At 43.4% G+C, this 20448-nt stretch overlaps 1 protein-coding gene across 2 annotated transcripts in view; it reads right to left on the reverse strand.

The window, feature by feature from the left end:
• olfm2a (olfactomedin 2a) overlaps nucleotides 1-20448 on the reverse strand; it is a 43140-nt gene that overhangs the window by 11350 nt on the left and 11342 nt on the right. Inside the window, exons 1-2 of one of the 2 annotated variants that reach the window (XM_069148859.1) lie at nucleotides 10006-10430; nucleotides 380-529 (exon numbers count right to left, since the gene is read on the reverse strand). In XM_069148859.1, coding sequence (XP_069004960.1) covers nucleotides 380-529; nucleotides 10006-10149 — 294 coding nt within the window. In that variant the 5' untranslated portion in view covers nucleotides 10150-10430. Of the gene's footprint in view, nucleotides 1-379; nucleotides 530-10005; nucleotides 10431-20448 lie in introns of those variants that run through there. The other variant, XM_069148860.1, reaches the window with a different exon arrangement.

Below are 20448 nucleotides of genomic sequence, written 5' to 3' on the forward strand. Positions count from 1 at the left end.
AAACAAAGCATTTATCATTTTCACCGATTTGTAAAACAATTAATTTTCTTGATTTTTATTTATGGATTTATATGTGTGAAAGAAACATCATAGGGTTAAGGTTCAGGGAATCCAATTTCAGGGGTAAGTTTGGGACATCTCGATGCGATTTATGCTTCACTCGCTTTCAGGAGCTGTGTAGCTCAAAAATCGTCTTCTGATTGGTGTCATGTTCGTCTGCATGACTGATCAACTGTGGGGTAAAAGAAGACTGTTCACTTTAGCAGCCTGTGTGTGACAGACGGCGTCAGACACGAGCGCAGTGTGGCAGTTTGTGTTTGTGTGTCTGTGTCTGTGTAGGTCGTGTCTGGAAAGTGAGCGTGTTATTGACAGCTGTCACCTTCTCCATGAGCTGGCGAAGCTGCCTGCTGCGTGGGTCGCGATTACACATGTTCTGGGCTGGTGCGACCACGGTACAGATACACTTCCCATCTGCGTCCTGCGCCGAGCTGTAGATCTGCCAGCCCTCCTCTGGGCTCGGGTAAAGAGCCTGCAGAAACACAGAGACATATATATTTCAGACCAAGCAAAGGAACTTGCACTTTCTGTCTGCTTTTGTTTATCCATGCTGCGACCAAGCAAGCTTTTCAAAATGCATTAAGGCAGACAAGGTTTATTTTTTACCCTTCAACAGTAATCTGAAGTCTTCCACCCTTATAAAACATTTCTAAACCAATACATTCATCTATGCTTAAACTTGTTGGAGAAAGTGTTTGGAGGAAAAATGACTCTTTGATACAGTCCATATCTTGATTAGTTGTGCCCATTCTGTCACCATAAGTTAGCTGCAGTCATAATTTGTCCATTGCATTACTTTTCTCTTTGCAACCCCATCAAAAATGACTCTTCACTAAAGGCAATTAATGGCAATTGATCCCCTCCTACTACTCAAAATCATTTCCGGTGTCATTTCAGTATGAAGAGTAACAGAGACAGAGCGAGAGAGAGTCCGAGATTGACAGACGTGGTGCTTTCAGCAGTCACCAGAGCAGAGAGATGGAGGATGGAAGAGTCATATGGAAGATAAAGAAGAGGGAGAAAAATAGAAATGGGTGTAGATTAAGATAAGACAAGGACATTTGTGGAAAATACACAACGGGGTGGAAAACACAACGACATGACAGAGATAGAGAGGGAACTCGATGGAGGATGAACAAAGACAAAGACAAATAGGAGGGAAGTGGGGATTTCAGAGGAAAGAGGAAGATGGAGGGATCAGGCTTGGCTGCATGAAAGCAGAGCATCTAATAAGTTTGGACACAGAAAGGAAATGGAGCTGTTCGGGATCGATAATGCAGCCCCTCACCAGGAGGAGGGGTGAGGCTAAAAGGATGGATGTCTCTCTGACTAATCCAATCAAAAGTAGTGCTGTGCAGCGTGCAAGCACAAGCACATGCATACAGCTCACAGTTTACGCAAAGGCTGGGCCACGGCGGCCTGTTCATTCACGCTGCATCTACACTCAGTCAGCATATAATGCGAAATGTAATGAGATGAGGAAGAGCCATTTTAATGATGAAATTAAAGACCCATCCACGTAACTGGAAGGAAAAGTCTGGGAGGGAAATCTCGCCGCTTTCCCTCTGAGCGGTGTTGTGCTGTGCTCTCGTCTCCTTGGGTCGGCAGGATCAGATTAAAATGTCCGGGGGGGGAGGAAGGGGGACTGTGTGATTGGAGTGTAAAGCAGCAAACCACCCTGCGAGCCAATGTGCTCCCTGTCACATCTTGTCACTCCTGCCAATCCCTTGGCACTCCACGCCTCTTCCTTTCCGCTCCTGCTCTCACTACCTTTCCCTCTCCTTCCTTCGCAGCCTCAGAATGAGTGAATCTTAAATTTGACTCACTCCAAAGTAAACTGTGGCAAACAGACTGCAGCCGGGAAGATGCTGTGCCAACCTTAACAATGACATTATAGTAGTAGTTCTTTTTATATTTGATATTTTTCATTATATGCAATGCATATTAAGTACACTCCTAAAATCTTTAAATGAATGCGTAAAAATGTAATTAAACAAAGGAGTAATATTTTATTTATGCATACATGCATAAGTAATACATCAGGATGACTGAATGTCTTAATTTGTGAGTCTTTGTGCAGCCGGTCCCTGCAGTGACTTGCAGGTTGTTGTTTTTTTGTCTGTCAGTCAGCACCTTTCTTATCATTTGTCTTCCTTGTTTGAGGCAATTGAGCATCAAAAAGGCTGTTAGATGGAGAGAAAACAGAGGCCCTATAGTAACCAGAGTTGAGTAAAGACGAGACACAGAGAGGCAGTCTCCACCGCAGAACCTCCTCCAATTTCTCGCAACTGCGCCTGACAGTCTTTTTCATTTTGCCATTGCCTGGAGGGTGGGCTTCTTTTCCTGTGTCTGTTTCCGTGCCTGCATCTCACTCACTGTCAGGACTTCTTATTTGCTGGAAGTGTATGTGTGCATGACTGCTCATGTGTGTTAAGCTGTGTTTGTCATCATGCCTGTGTATTCCCGTACATAACTGTTGCTATATATACAAATGCACCACATATATGTGAACCCATGGTATTTATACGAATTGTTGTTTTCTGTTTAATAATGCATGCCCTTTGATACGCAGTTGAAAATGCGGCTGCACTACAGATGTACCCTCAAGAGGGTTTATTTGGAAACTCTTGAGGTTGTAATGCATGCTTATACTGCAGAGCTGTAGTGTATATGTAATGGCTGATATAAGACTGTGTGTGTGTGTGTGTGTGTGTGTGTGTGTGTGTGTGTGTGTGTGTGTGTGTGTGTGTGTGTGTGCGCGCGCGTGCATAAACTAGTGGATTGAGAGACCACAGCGGGGCACAATGGCTTCTCATTACAGCTGCTGTCCTGCAGTGCTAACAGGTGGAGGTTGCTCCACTCAAACAGCAGAATCCACTTAAGTTACTCATTCTGAGGATATGTGCAGCCTTCAATAAAAATCACTTCATATCCATACATGTGGGGGTTGTCTGCCTACGCACCAGACATTCACTTTTGGTTAAGAAAGACTCTCGCGAATGGATGCAGAAGTGTGCATTAATTTTTCATGTTGCTATCAGCTTCAAAGGGAACCACGGTTGATGTCACACCGACTTTTTCTTTTTAAAATGACATGTTACACAATGGGCAGTAGAGTGAAATAATTTCAAACTTCAACATATTTGCGAGGAATGCCATCTCCACTATCATACCCTCTTCATTTTCCAACATGTTTAATCTCGTGCTGTGTTCTCCCGTGCTTTTCGGAAGCCGGGGAGTTTTCACAGCAACACATCCTCTGCTCTCTTCATTAATGTTTCATAAATGCCGTGCTGAAATTAAGAGCGTATTTGAATCAGTTCCAATTTCATTACCACCCACCTATCCATTCTGCACTAACTTCCCCATTCTCATCACGGTGGCAGTTTAAAGAGCAGGAGGGAAGGGGGAATTTTTAAATGCTAATGTGCTTTGCCCCTTATATGCTTTGTGCTTGAGTCGGCAGCAGGGAGACCTATATATCAGAGCTCATAAGCAAGCGATCTCTCAGGGTGCACGTAGTAATATGTTGTGGAACGCTGGCTTATTTGTGTAAATGTGATTAAGTCTTCTCTCTGAAACAAAGAACGGGTCATTGACATTGGCTCATTTAACTATGCAGCCTATCATAGATCTCATTAGTGTGGAAAAAACAAATTCTTCAATATCAAATGTTATCCAGAATTATGTTTAGAATATGCAGAGTGAAATGGAGTGTGAATAATGTTTGTGCACTGCAGGCAGGTCATGCATTCGAGTGTTACTTGAGTAGCGATGATAACATAACCTGTGCTATCAGCATCATGCTATCAGTGGCGGCGAGTGGGAGCACTTCAGGTTTGAGGGGATCACCCTCTCCTCCCAGACACAAGGGGTTTCTGCTGAGAGGAGGCGCTCGGTTCACTGTCCCAGAATTTCACCCATTAGATGTGAGGGATGAAATAGAATATGTAAGTGGTAGATTTGAAGCTGTCACATGGCTGCAATGCACAAGTCCATTGAGGAGGGAGACAGCAGCAATGAAACCAACAGGAAACCACAGAGGGCAAGGGAAATAAAAACTCAATCGGGCTTGCTCACTAAAGGGAAAATTACTCTTTAAGATTTCTGGCTTCCCCCTTTTTGTACCACCTTAGGGTTCCCTCTATTCCCATGACATCACATTTGACAGCCTGGGCGTGTGAAGCTTCACCATCAGCTACTGGCACATCCTCAAACCACAACCTCCCATCCTCCCACGAGGAAACTGATTCAAGTAAGAGTTACTGATACGCTCGTAGGCAGGAAAGGAAGAGTTGTGGTTTGGGAAAGGCTGACAGGGACGAAAGAAATGGCTCTAATTTCCTCTAGCTTAGTTCAAATGCTGCCCAGTTACAATGCTGAATGACAACCTCAGGTGAATCCCTGCTGAGAGAGAAGAAGAGGAGATGCTATTTCAACATTTCTCCTTTGTCTCCTGTATGCTGCCAAAAAAAGCAGATCTCATTCCCCTTAGTCACCATCTTACATAATAACCACGTGTAGTTTAGGTGCAACCTTTACAAAAACTAACCAACTTGTTCCATCACCAGTGATTCTCAGGCACAATGAAATTTACAATCCTTGTGCTGTTAATGATTAACAAATTTCAGAGGAATTATCCAATTAGACATTCACGCTGGTGGTATCACTGTCGAGTTGCAGGATGGACTTCCTCTGGCGTTTCATTAGCCCGACCCCAGAGCTGGCTGCTGTAAAGCCAGAGTTAAATGAGATCATAAATCTACAGCTCCCTACTTTATGAGCATGACAGGAAGTCTATTATAACTTTCATAAGCAGCAGGCAGAAAGGGGCAAACGGGCAGAAGCAGGCGCAAGTTCTGAGATATGGGAGAGAGCGCTGACCGCTGCACTGTGAACTGAGCACGCCATCATATCTGAGAAACAGCAGCACTAACAGCAGAGGACGGACAGTGGAAGAACAGGAGGACGGAGATAAAGCTGTGTATTTGGAAAGACGGAAGTGTGATGAGAATGTAGGAGGTATTAAGTTGTGATAGTCTGAGAGGCGGGATAACAAAGTAAGAGGTACTACCTATATAATCTATCTCTTTCCCCCATTTCCATCCTGCAATGCCAGCTTTGTTTATCAAACTTTTGCAGCTTTGCCTTCTTTTTCCTCTCTCTCTCTCTCTCTCTACAGAATGATGTTTTATGCCGAGCATTAGCTTCTCTCAACACTTGTTCCCAGCAAAGTAGAAACATCTGTCTCTGCCTCACACAGCTCAGTTTTATCTCTATTACGGCCAGACAATCAGATCTCCTTTTTCACATTTTCTGTTTACTGCTGTAATTGATTGCCTACTGACAAACATGCAAATACACACCCTTACTCTTCAAATGAACAATCAGTCAATCCTCAATGCACAAGCCAGCTGCTGGCCTTTTAAAACAAAACTCAATGAAGACTCCCAGAGATGTCCCTGGTCTCCTGTGCTCCCAAGGAAAACCGATTACCACAATCAGAGCAGCATGGTTGCCAGTCAATAATATGACTCATAAACTCATCATACCCTTCTCCCTGCTGCTTCCTTCTTCCTCCCTGCTGCCTCTCTCCCACTCCATCACGCTTGTGACTGCCACCCCTCTGAGTGGTGTCCTGCTCGCTTCCCATCTGCACCTGACTCTTTCCAACTCGGATCACACTTGAACGACAGAGGACAGATGCATCAAGTGCGGTTTTTTGTGAGTGGGGGGGGGGGGGGAAGGTACACTTGTAGTACTCCTGGGAAAGGGGGTGAGAACGATACTCACCACTGCTCAGCACTTACAAGCAAGCAGCTACAACTTTATACTTTTTGGAGCCGGCTGCGAGCGGCATGCCAGGTGCCCTGGTGAAAAGCATTTGGCATCCACTCCGCTGTTACATGGGAACAAGATAGCTCTATCACGTCTGGTGCTGGACAGAGGAGGGAGGAGGGAGGTGTGAGGGGGAGAGAGTGCCAGGGTGTCTTGTGTGAGAAAACACTGTATAAACTGTTATAACACAGTCAGTGCTTCATTGGTGGAAATATGGACTACAGAATTGTGTGAATTGTGAGCTCATCAAATTTCTTTGCAAGGATGAAGCCTTGCTTTGGGCTTAAATTCAGCAGGTTGGAATTACACTCTCATAATGACAAATGAACCATGTCAGAAGCCAGATTCCTACTCGTCTCTGATCAATACTGCTTTGTACACAGGCTATCACATAATTAGTTAATGTATCAAAACAATTTAAAATTACATTATGTAGATTGGCAATCACTGAGATTGTGGTCCTGGACATTGCTTCACATTGACCGGGCATTAGAGGACACCTGTCAAAGTCTGAACCCAAATAAACTTGGTTGAAAGCGACACAATAAACATAAAAGCAAAATGCACAAATAAGAATCTGCAGCAGTGTTTAATCATGAATCCATAGCCAAGAATCAATCTTTACAATCTGCTTTATTAGATTGTGCAGTGGATGTGATAAAGTTTACAGTCTCGCATGGTGACAGACAGAGGCCGGGTGACCCCAATCAGATTCGGAGTCCTGGCTCTTTGTACACCGCCATTTGTTCTTCCATGCTCCCTTTTGATGGTGAGAATATTCTATTCACTCTTCTGCCTCACAGCTTTCCTATTTTAGATATCAAAGGGACCGTCACCACACACAGACACACATACACAACCCTGCTGTTCTGCCTTTCAGTGCAGTGTTATGGAGTTACAACTATAGTATGTTTATGATTTATGGATGCATGTTTTGTGCACACATAATAATATTTGAAAATCAACTACAATGCAGCAGTGATCCTTGACTTAATTGCAGAGTCCATTGACTGTGTTGAATCATTGGGTGTTATTTTCATAGGAAAGCAGACATTTTTCATCTCGGTAGATTTTCTACATTCACAGCAGGGTTTGACAAGCCTTTTCTTTATTACGTGTCTTGCAAATTAAATCTGTTTACATGCATGATGCTTCTTTTTATTTCTATAATTATGACTCAGCTCAACTTCTCTTTTTCAAGTTTTGTTGAATGCATTTACAATACTAAAATACATTACAGACATTGTGCAACTCATTGCTTAGAATTTCATCCAGCTAAACATCAAAAAGACAGTCGTCAGTCGACTGACCCCGTCTGTCTCCCTGTCACACACACCGAATTATTCACACTCCTGTAATGCTCTGCTCAGAGCACTTAACCTGTGTGAAATGTGCTAACGTGAAATTATTTCAGAACTCAGATCCAAGATGAATGACTCGTATAAATAAACTCCTTTTCACCTGTGCTGAATTTCCCACATTACCTGCTTATCAAAGTCGTATTTCTGTAGAGTATATTTCAGAGTGTTTAATACCTTCACAGCATCAAAGCCCCCCCCCCTGTACAGTTGCTCATTTGAAGGCTTTAAAATGCAGCATCTAGACTGAGCACTTTTTAATCGGTACCTTTATATCCTATCAACTAACACTCGACAACTAACTGCACTTCACCTTTTATCATATTTACCATTTATTGTCTAGCTGTTCTGTTTTCACACAGAACACTGTTTTGAAAAGTTTTATAATGTCTCTTTTTATAGATTAATAAAGGGTTTCTCATTATGTTATTATAAAAACATGTTTTATGAGCACAGCCTGGCAGGTCTATAGCTTATCTTGGCCTGACCATACTGAATAACCACATCGGCTCCATGTAAGTGTTAGAGTTCCCGGGTCTCTTCGGCTCAGTAAAGAACATGGTTTTGCACTATCCAGATGTGTACAGGCGTCCAGGCAATGTTGTGCTCGATGCCATCACAGCAAGACTCATATAAACTCATTCATCTGTGTTCTTAGATCAGCTGGTGAGGAGATGGCAAGAGAAAGTAAGTGAAGCAGACTTTAAAAAAAAATAGCTCTGAGCTGGGAGAATATGAAGCACAGCATGCATGGGTGGCAGGGTGGGGAGCAGCCATGCAATCGCCACTGGCATGCTAGCACCATAGTGTCACAAGTCCGTAGCTCGATTGTCTTTGATTAGAGCTCTAAACAATTTGTGAGTCACGTCTGCTTCCAAGATCATCACAGGCAAATGTCTTATTAATAGTGATGGGACTTTGAGGCGAAGTTTTACATTAAAGTTTTATTTGCTCCCATTGTTTACGAGTGGGGTTTATTCCTGTCTCAAAGCGAAGGCATTTGCCTTCACAACGGACTGTTACACTGGAATAATTCTTGGCACCATCAAACCGGCTCATCAGTTTTGATGAAACTTTGATGAAATGAACTTCCATAGCAGCGTTTTTCCTCCACTAGTTGTAAATCAGGGTTGCCTCTGAAAAAAATACCCACTCATGACTATGTATAATATTTTACTGTTTCCAGCCTTTTGATATGCAAATGTTGGAGCTGTATGTGTCTTGATTAGAATGAGTCTACTGAAAAGAGACATGGCAACATTTCCTTATTCCTCTTGACCCTGAGCAAGATGAGTGTGTATAGAAAATAAAATAGATTCTTATCCAGGCCATACCCTCCAAGGAAAAGTGAGTGTTCAATTAGGATTATAAAGTTTAGAGTTGTAAACAAGCCTTGACATGGTGGTGATTTTACTTTGAGGTATTGCTTAAAATTACCTGCTGACATATGTTCAAGTTGAAGGAAAGATAAACAGTTTGGAGCAAAATTCTCACAAAGAGAACACTGCCGAGATGTATTTTTTTCTTTGGAGAAAACATTTCAATCTGACACTTCACTGCTGCACATTAAAGAGACATAAAGTGGTATATCAACGTTTTAAACAAGCCATTATAAATTATAAAAGTATTCTTTAAACAGATGGACCTTCACCCCTGAGACAGGACTCAGAGTTCATGTCTGAACACACAAACATACTCATGCACAAACTCGTGCAGGAGTAGACACATACAGAATCCAGATGGTCGTAGACCTCGTGGGACATCCCATTTCATTCTGTCATTTCAACAGACCAGAGCATTTGCTTAATGGGTAAAATGCCATAAAAACACACTCAGGATAGAGGCAAAAGCAACCATTAACTGCTGATGAGCCAGGCAATGTCGGATTCATGCCCCTGCATGATATTTGTCACTGCCTGTATCATTTCTCGTTAGCACAATGAGACAGACACATAGAGCTCTGATATTTGTGCATGCATAAAAGAGAAAACAATATTGCAAGAAAACAAAATTTTAATATAAAACCTTAAAAACTGAACTTCCACTCCTTTTTTTTTTTTTTAATTTACAAAACACCTCCGATGCATGCATGCCCTCCCACTATGAGGAGAGGACAACTGAGAGGATTTAGGGACAAGCGGAGCACGGGAGGAATAAGACATTCTCAGAACTGTAAAACTGTCTCAACCTGTCAAGACTTCCCCATCACCTGCGCATGTGAGCACCATCCTTCCCTCCTGGAGGTGACTGACAGATGGAATCAGCCCGAGCATCACTCAGCACGGCTCTCTACCTCCCGTCAGGCGGGCAAAAAACATATTATGTACCATAGACATGCATTCTCCACCTCTCCCCATCACTCAACCACGAGCCCTCAATTCTGCATCATTATATTTAATGTGACTCTCAGACCAACATGTGCATCATTCATGCTTGGTTGAAACATTGCTTGCACATGCATATCTACCTCCATCATCTCTTTCTATAGCATAGCCCTTGAGACAGACTTTAAGTCCCACTCACACCTCTAAACCCCTCTCTGAAACCTCGGGTCTTTCTCTAGTTAAACATACAAGCACTCATAAAGTCCCAGGATTATCTCTTTTCTTCACTTTCTCACACTCTCTACTGCTGTGTCACTCTGTCATCTATCACATTCTCTCCTCCTTCCTCCTTCCGTTTACCAGAGCATGCTCAAACAAAAACAGTGCACACACACTTGGGAAAAAAAAGCAAATAAAGTCATACGCACGCTGACAATCCTCTCTGAGGTACCCCCTCTGGAGATGGTGGTTCCATTGAGTCCCACCAGAGAGGGCAGAGTCTGAGACATCCAGTTGGTCACCATGGCCATGGTGCTGAGCACTGCCCCGATCTTTAGCATAGGAACGCTCATGTTTGATTCCTGTGGGGCCCCGGCACAAACGGCCCTACAGCCAGCCCTGCCCTGCCCTACCCTGGACCTCGGCTCCAGTCAACCCCACTCTGCTCCAGACAGCCCAGGCAGGGAACCAGCCGGTCAGCTTCTGCCTCAAGTGTGAGCAGCAGCAGAGCCCCCCAGAGCTGGTACTGCACAGTTACCAGACTCACACACCACTGGCTCAGTCAAAGGGACAGGCAGAGACCGGTCAGAGGAGAGCAGCTCACATCCAGAAGCATCGCACTGGAGCCTTCCCTCTCAGAGCGGCTGCCTCAGCCTCACCCCCTCCCTCTCTTTCACTCGCTCTCTCCATCTCTCTCACTTCCTCACTCTCTCCTCACCCCCCCCCCCCCCCCCCCACCTCTTTTCCTCAAGATGCAGAGCTGCGCATTGGCTGCTTCTCTGTCTCATCCCCTCCCAATCAGCCTCTGCTCTGTTCTTGCCAGCCCTGTTTTGCATGCCTGTATCCTTTCTTTTCCCTTCCTCTCTTTTTCTCAGACATTTGGCTGTTCTTTTATGACTCACATCTTGGTGTGTGCGCGCACACATTTCTGAGGCGAGATCTGAGCGAGATGGATTTCAGACGGCTGATCTGCACTCTATGTTATGTGACATGTGAGTGCGCAGGGCACCTGGGTGCCGTCCTGTGCACAGTCGACTGTCCTGCTGTCTCATCACGGTGTCTGTACTGACTGGAGGACTGAGGATATAGAGGGGTAGATGGATAGATTAAAGGTTGGCCAGAGGCTCATCAGTGGACACGGGCAGGTGGTTCTGCAAGGTATTAATGTGGAAGAGATCCAGGTGCTGCTGCCGGCGGCTGCCTCTGACAGCTCATCCATCATTCTGCTTCATGACATATCCTAAATCAGCCAGTAGCTTGCACTTTTATAATATTACCAACCCACTGCCTGAGCCTTGATACCCACTTTAAATGATGCTGATGCTCTAAAGTGCATGAGTGTAAATCTGAATGAAGACTGAATTGACATAAATGACAAAATCATGGTTTGAAGCTTTTGGATATAAAACCCACAAATAATCTCAGGATTTGCAGTAACTTGAATGCTGTAGCACGTCCTCTTTGAATAAAGGGGTATAACATGTTATTTTCAAGTTGTATACTTTTGCCATTGTTGTATAGCTGTAATCTAGCTGGCTTCAGCTTTCAACACAATTACAGCAGGTAACCCAGTGTCAGACATCATATCAACTGCTTCGCCACCTATTTCATTTCACCTCAGGGATTGCGTCTCGAGCCTGATTTCAGCTTATTTCGGGACAGATGTCAGACGTGTTCTGGAGTCTAGATCGACCCCGTGGATGTATTTTGTCTCCGAATCATAGCAGCCTGAATTTTCCACAGCCATAGGCCAGATGGAATGAGGTATGAAGGGGTATGGAAATTGCAGGATGTTTCAAATTTCTCCTTGAAGCCTTTCCTCGCAACAATTTCTGGCAAGATATTGGGGTACTGGCAGTGTCATTTTACGCCCTAAACAGGCATGCATAATGATGTCAGAATGGGCTGCTCAGACAAAACGGCCAGGTCATCGCCTATTCCTGCCTTCTTCCTGGTCTGCTGACTTATTCATTTTGTCAGCCATGGATGGGCTGCCCTCCCCTGCCAGTCACATTTGGTGAGTGATACGGGCTCCTCTGTGTGGGGTGCGCTGTGAAGTGATATGAGAAGAGACAGTTTTCTGAGCCCCATCCAGAAAATGTCAACCCTCCTCAGCTCACCTGCACGCTCCCTCATCAGTCCTGCCTGGGCTCTGTCCTCTGTTTTTGCAACAAGACTGTCCCCATGTGGTTGCCAGTGGAACTGCAAACAAGCTGTCTAACATGAAGTGATGCCCACTCCTGTTGCTGTTATTGAGCAAAGGGTGTATCTGGTGACATGTAGCTGTCACTTTACGGGAATGTTTCAAGGAGATATGAGGTTGAATGTGGCATCGCTGTTTACAGTCACACTTTTCCATGTCGAACAGGCTTCAGTGAGGGAGGAAAAAGATTCTGTGCAGGGAAACACACACACGTACACACTTCTGCTGCTGTCTTTGTAGGGTAATTGTCATAAATACACTGTTGCCTAGTTAATTAATCACTTATTTTTATTATAATTAGATTTGACATGGGATTTATTATCTTTGATACTTTAAATCAAACTAAATCACTGCTCAAACAAATAAAGGGAACACTTAAACAACACAATGTAACACCAAGTCAATCACACTTCTGGGAAATCAACCTGTCCAGTTAGGAAGCAACACTGATTGTGAATCAATTTCACCTGCTGTTGTGCAAATGGAACAGACAACAGGTAGAAATGAGGCAATTAGCAAGACAACCCCTATAAAGGAACGGTTCTGCAGGTGGTGACCACAGACCATTTCTCTGTCCTTGTCCTTTCTGGCTGATTTTTGGTCACTTTTGCATTTTGCCAGTGCCCTCACCACTAGAGGTAGCATGAGGCGGTGTCTACAACCCACAGAAGTTGCTCAGGTAGTGCAGCTCATCCAGGATGGCACACCAATGCACGCTGTGGCAAGAAGGTTTGCTGTGTCTGTCAGCACAGTGTCAAGAGCATGGAGGAGACACCAGGAGACAGGCCAGTACACCAGGAGACGTGGAGGGGGCCGTAGGAGGACAACAACCCAGCAGCAGGACCGCTATCTGCTCCTTTGTGCAAGGAGGAACAAGGAGAGCCCTACAAAATGACCTCAAGCAGGCCACTAATGTGCATGTTTCTGCTCAAACTGTCAGAAACAGACTCCGTGAGGGTGGTACAAGGGCCCGACGTCCACAAGTGGGGCCTGTGCTTACAGCCCGACACCGTGCAGGGCGATTGGCATTTGCCAGAGAACACCAAGATTGGCAGCTTCTCCATTGGTGCCCTGTGCTCTTCACGGATGAGAGCAGGTTCACACTGAGCACATGTGACAGACGTGACAGAGTCTGGAGACGCCGTGGAGAACGTTCTGCTGCCTGCAACATCCTCCAGCGTGACCGGTTTGGTGGTAGGTCAGCGATGGTCTGGGGAGGCATTTCTTTGGAGGGCCGCACAGCCCTCCATGTGCTAGCCAGAGGTACCCTGGCTGCCATTATGTACCGGGATGAGAGCCTCAGACCCATTGTAAGACCATATGCTGGTGCAGTGGGCCCTGGGTTCCTTCTGATGCATGACAATGCTCGGCCTCATGTGGCTGGAGTGTGTCAGCAGTTCCTGCATGATGAAGGCATTGATGCTATGGACTGGCCTGCCCGTTCCCCAGACCTGAATCCAGACCTCCATGGGATAATGATTTTGATTTCCATTGATCATTGTTATTTTGTTCCACTATGTAATGAATAAAGATTTTCAACTGGAATATTTCATTTTCATTCTTTGAGATCTAGGATGTTGTTTAAGTGTTCCCATTATTTTTTTTAGCAGTGTATATCTACATTGATCTACAGATTATAATGGTTTATGGAATCATAAAGGAGGTGCTTATATTTAATGGTTTTTGCTCACATGCTTGATGTGGATAAGGTAGGCGAGCTATATTTTCTAATGTGCCATGAAATATATTCCTTTAATGCACCATCTAAAGCAAATGCAGTAATGTTCATATTCACAGGGTGGCAGCAAAGATTTAAAAATGAATATAGATGTCCTTTTTCCTTGAATCTGTATTTAACCAAGCTCCTTTACTTAGCTTTTTCGAAGAAAACCTGGCACCAAGGTAAGAGGGATGAAAAAAAGAAAATCTTTTAGGATGTTGCTTATTGATGAGGATAATTAAACACACCAGCTGCCCAATGTGCAAATGTGGCCACTGTGCAAACAATAAGCTGGATAATCAACCATGACTACAACAAGAAACCCATGCAACACATTCATTTCTTATAATTTCCTCCAGTGGCTCCCATTTGTACACTGTGACTGCTAAATATGTGCTCAATAATGCATTATGCAATAGCAGGAGAGCACAGGAAATGCTGAGACAGTAAACACACAAACAGTACTCCACACTTAGGGACTCTATTTTGTCATCATGCATTCCCCATCCCTACTCCACAACTTTTATAATCAGAGCTACTGGTCTCATGCCAACCCCGAACTTAACTTTTTAACTTCCAGTAAAACAAATCACAGAGGGGGAGAATCGGCCAGGATATTTTTTCCTTTTTCAACAATGTTATACTCCAAACTCAAACCAGTCGTCTCAAAGTAGACGGAGGACGCACACCGAAGCAGTTATAATTGATGGTGGTTGAGGCCATGTGTGTAACTCTTTTTGTGTGCTGCTTTCATATGATCGAATAAAGATGCTTTGAGGTCTCATGTGATATATGGCACAAAATAACTGTTTTCTAATCTGATTCTGATATAATAATCATCAACAGTTAACAGACATAAAGCAGACTATTTATGTTGCCTCTCACATTTGACATGCTGGTAACAGTTTCCATAGTTTACTGCACCAGCAACTGAGCTGAGTCCATGACATTCTCATAATGGTCTCAGAAGTTGTCAGACCAAGTTAGACAAAGTATTTCTATATTCTTATAACATAAAACTACAATTACTATAAATTAAACAAAGAAAATTAACAGAATCCCTTATGCTTCATATTATAGATTATTACAAAATCAAAACAACACTTTAATGTCATGTTTTATGAAGTATGAATTTCCCCAGTCCTCTTTATTCTTTTTCTATGCATATTGATTGTGCCATTAACAAAATCCTAGATGTATTCTGTGCCAGCGGGTTGTACAGTAACTAAAGCTATATCTTTTCTCAGACTTTTTCACCTTTACTCATTTATCTTCTATTTTTAAGGCGTCTTATAACCACAGTCCAGTTAATAACGTACGTATTTGCTTCTACCATGCAGAGGGAGTGCTCCTGAACTCTTTAAAGAAGCATTCCCCGAGTATCGGTCAGATGTCATCTTTTGTAAAGTGATGGACCAAATAAAAGATAGGGAATAATTAGAGTGATGAGGACAATCTGTCATACCTCAAAGAATCCCTCGCTCTGCCAATCAACTGTCTAATCACAGAGTCTGTTGGCAGAACAAGCTTTCATTAAATATTAGCTAGAGAGGAAGTCAGCCATTTAACCTGTATTAATTTAATCCTTTTTGATTAATTTTCACAGCCATTCCATTCCTCAAAATTTCCACTCTAATAATTGGCCAGCCTCATTTTCTCTGCGACTCTGCCATATCATTATCTGCAATTCTCTGTCGCTTTCTTTTGTTCTCCCTCTCTGTGAATTTTATTTAGCCTTTAATTCCCCTCACTCTCTTCCCTTGCCCTGTTGTTTCCTTTGGCCCCTTTGGCAATGGGGGAAAAATGGCATCATATCATGTGTTTCTCCTTTACCCTCGTAGCTTCTACTATTTCTGTCCTAAGCTCATACACTTTCATCAGCGATCTCACATTTGCAATACTGTAGATATAAGGCTGTGGAACATCTACATGCATGCATGTTGTTGAGCCCCTTGGTGCTGCCACATAGTCATGCCAGCATGGCCTTGTGCTCTATCATAAACATAAAAAAAAAAAAATCCACTCTGCTCTTAGCCTGTGGGTGTGCTCTATAAAGGGCATTTTTAATCAGTTCAAATGGTGAAAATGCCCACCAACTGCAGAAATGGCAGAATTTGTACACACCCATGGATGGCAGTAGAGCACTACGAAGCCCAGAGGCCATTCTGACAAGCTCTGGGTGAGATAACGATACTGGGGAGCAGCAAGCGCCAAGCACTAGCCACATTGTCACAGAGCACAAACACACAGCCAGCTCCAGATTCACAGCGAAAATAGAGGACCGAATTACACCTCAGCTAATTACACAGACCTCCTTCATAATAATGCAGAACTGTTATGACGGAGGCAGCGAGGTTGCACAGAAGCTGAGCCCCCGCCTGAGCTCAAAAACATGCTGGAGTCATCTGGCTCTAAGAATACTGGCTATTTTTCTGAGTCATAATTCATTAATTAGCTGATGGACATGGAGGCCAACTGCCTTCTAAATGTATCAAAATCAAAATCAGCTCAAACAAAGTGTGACCTCATTACCATGGTAACTATTTAAATGGTATAAATAGGCTGTACCCCAAGGTCCAGCCCAGCAGACACAGTGGTGTGTTTTCAACATGTAGTGTTTAATCTATTAATGGCTCCTGTGGGCCTTTGATTAAGGAGACTCATCTGGGGTTTTGCATTTTATGGTAGTGACAGAGACCACAGGAGGACTACACACGCATCGACCCGTGCCTGCATAAAGAACACACCCTATTCAGATGAATACGTTCAATAATTCAAGCAGTGAGCAATCACCACAAATAAAGTAGGACGTCTGTCGCACTCTGACCACAGAAGTGATCGACGGTGTATTAGGACATGATATATGTGCCTAGTATTAAGACCTGACATGGGAGTCTATAACCTTTTATGTTCAGCTTGCATCAGCACAACTTTAGAAGGTTAGTCACTAGACTCTCCTACAGACAATAAAATAACCGTTGCTACATGGTGTGTGTGCATGCATCTAAAGCTTCTGTGTTAAAATGTGTTTTTTTTCTGTGTGTTTGTGTCCACATGTGCATGCATAGTTTTTTGTGTGTGCGTGTCAGTGCTTCTCTATATTTGTGTCCACTTGCATGAGCAACGCTCTCTCTCCACTGAGCTGTGAAATGTCCACAATACCCTCTAATGGTGGTTGCCACAGTGTTGTGTGAGAGACCTGGTTGAGCTGTGTCATGCATGTAATAGTACCTTGATCACCATATGAAACCAAAGCAGGGAACAAAACAGCATCATTGCCCAAGGCTTAGCCTAAAAACTCTAATAATGGCTGTTAACAGGTGAAAACCTGTCCTTCTAGTGGAAACGTGTGATAAAGAAAATCAATGGAGTAAGTGCGTCTGCCTGGCTGTATTGACAGTAACACACATACAATACCCTGTGGTGAGTCCATGGACTGTCCTTACTGTATAGCCTGTAAAGCCCATCTAATCAACCCGCAACTGAGGACAAGAAGACACATTCATAATATATAAGGCAGCAGGACCTCATACCAGACCAAGATTTTAAAAGAATATTATCCTCACGGAATAGATATTAAAACCTCAGCTAACGTTGCTTTAAAATTGCACCATTACCAAGCTGCAGTCCACCATGACGGCATTTACTGGTTTGGCATTCTAGCCTTCGCCATTTTGTTTTATTGAGGCCAGAAGTGACCACATTTGAAAGAGTTGGAGAGTAGCAGTAACTCTGCACCCACCCACCTATAGCAGAAACCTGACTGCACCCCAGACATCCCAGTCAAACCAGACATGCCCCCAAATATACTGCTTTTTGAGGCCCTATATCAAATTAAATTTGAATATTTTTTTTTGTCAGATGGATCGTCAGAACCCAGAGAGAATTTGAATTGGAGTTTTGTGGCCCTCAGTGGTATTGCATTTAAAGTCACTTCAACAGTGGCTTCACGTTCAGACCTGGAACTATGTCAATTTTTTATATATATATATATATATATATATAATCTATGGCCATTATGCAAGATGGTAAAATTACACAATTCAACGTTTTACCCTGAAATCTATCAGATGCTCAACCTAATTTTTTGTCATTTTAGAGGCTTAATTACAAAAATATTTACCATCCAATATTTTCTATGACCAAACAGACATGGCATGGCAAAAATCCTAGTTCAGTACTGAGTATTGAGCAGGTTCCTGAATAAATTGCTGGGACACGCATTCAAATTTTATTCATGGAAGGATTGATTGTTCCTGATTGCTTCCTTGATTACAATCTCAATACACTATGGGGGCTTATACAGTATTATTTGTAGGGTATTTGGTATGATAAACTGTATATGGTTGAATCTGTGATAGCTCAATCAGACACGAGCAGTGCGCCACATTTTGCTTTCGGGCTTGCCACAGAAAAGCCTTGATCAAAGAAATAGACAAGTACTACATGCTGCAATCAGCTGCCATGCATTCTGCAGCGCAGTATGCCTCTATGTTCTGCCCCCTCTTATGCCAGCAGCACCAGCTGAATACGACTCACTGCAGCCCTTTCTGAGGCAAATATGAGGTACTCACACAGATACAGATGGATACAGATATGCATTCACACGCGCAATTACCATGATCATTTTCTGGCTCCATGACCTGATTACCAATGTCCAACAAACCTACCCTTCTCTGGATCCAATGTTGACCTTTTTCTCCCACCCAGCTAATCAAACATTCTCTCTGTTACATAGGGAAAGTTATTCCTGTAAATTGAGTAATTACTGACAGCAAATTGGAAGTCTTCTTCCCAGCAGAAAGGTAGCCGAGGCTCAGAGAAAGCCTTCTAATTGAGCCTGCCGCCCCATGGCTACTCGCCTCTTCAAAACGCCCTTCACTGAACTTGTGGTGCTGGCCTTGTCACTATCATCCAGAATAATTGAGTTTTTTTTCACCCAGATGGTAACTTGTCTTCCACTGAGCGCTGGCAACCTCATTTTCCCCTCAAACAGCGGCTCAGTTTTAGACAGCACAACTGAAAAAACACAACTAATCGACGTGCTGAAATTTACAAGCCTGAAGTAGGCCTTTATACAGGATTTGTACTGTTTGCTGCTGAGAGCATTTGAAAATCTCCTCCTGCACTGCTTGAATTGAGTGCCATTCCATTGTCTTATTTCTATACTATCACAGTGCTTTGTTTTGTTAATGATGTATTTATTTATATTTGCAGGGGAGCTAAGAGCTGTTTTTAGTACCTAATGCCTTGTTTGAGGACTAAAGGGACAGCCAGTGGACAAAGAGTGTGTATTTTCTCATTTGGTCCTCTGTCTGAGTCATTGTTTACAAATGTCACAGTCAGAGTGAAGGTTTTGCCATGATTGGCTAATCACTGTGATAGGTTACACAAGAGGACAATAAGCCAAAGAATCACACAAGAGATGGACAAAAAGGTTAGAAAGGAGAATGTGATGCTTATGAAGGGCAGAGAGTGATACAGCGAGAGAAAGTGGAAAAAAAAAAAAAGGGGGGAAAAGGGTGGATGATGTATTTGAAACTCCCAGACGTGATGAATTTACATCTTGTCTGTTTTCTGCCACGTCTGCTACAGCGAAACTAACAGGACCGGAGAGATGTGGTGAGATCCTGCCAATTACAGTCTGCTTTACCAAGAGTTTGCAGCAGCCAATTACAGTTGCATAAGGTTCTGTGCTTGACATGGGCAGGAGCAAACAATGACCAGAACCCATCAACTATGTACTGTATATTAGTAATGAAGGCACAGAACCAGCCTGCAGTATTGTGTCCAGCCTCTTTGTCAGAGCTCCTACTGAAGCCCCCATTTGTATCCTCTGTCTTCAGGTCATTAATGCTCACAGAAGCTGTAACATTTAATTAGGGAGACATTATTAGTACAACACAGGCACAGTGTGCAGTGGAGAGAAATCCCAAAACAGCCCCTAACTGAATATTACATTTAGAGCCACATGGAGTTATGGGCAAAAGGGTTGGGAGAAACTTGTAGATACACACATTACCCTGTCATTGTGTGCTTTTATGGAGTTTTTGCCTTGCTGGTAGTGAAGGAAAGAAGAAAGATTATTAGTTTAAATAAACAGCCTTGTATTAGCTGTGTTGTCGTACCTTCCCCCAACACCCCGTCGTTTCCAGCCGTATAATCTGCAAAGTCTCTGCTGCATTGTCAAAATGAGGAGCCACTGATCCGTTCACTGATTATACAAACAAACAGACAGGAAAATATCAACAAACTGGTGAAAATGAGGATAGCGAGAGGAAATGAGAGGTTTGTATGGATATTATGAAGGGGCAATATTCTGTGGAGTTAGCCGAGTGTGAGATGAGAAGTATCGTGCGAGTTAAGCGAGTGGGAAGGAGCTGGTGGGAGGTAGGTGGAGAGACCCTAATAGTAAAGAGTGGCCATAGAGTCGTGTGCTACTGTACACCACACGGGGCTGCAATGAATCATCGGGCTGGATCTCTCAGCAACAGACGTAATGTTCAGCAGCTAAGGTGCACATAAACTGTATGGTGGATGTGGTGACATGTTTCAATTCAGTTCTCATCCCAAAATACAAACCACATCTCAGGATTGGTGTGCTTTGAATGTGTGAGTTTACGTGTGGGTTTTACAAACACAAATAGTAGCTGTGTGGATTTGTCTGAAGAATTCCAGTTGACGCAAGATGTGCATCATGCCCTTCACAGTGAACACAACGCACATCTA

The sequence above is a fragment of the Embiotoca jacksoni genome, unplaced genomic scaffold, assembly GCF_022577435.1.
Source record: "Embiotoca jacksoni isolate LCO1_2020_lvr unplaced genomic scaffold, fEmbJac1.0.p SCAF_15, whole genome shotgun sequence".
Lineage (NCBI taxonomy): Eukaryota > Metazoa > Chordata > Actinopteri > Embiotocidae > Embiotoca > Embiotoca jacksoni.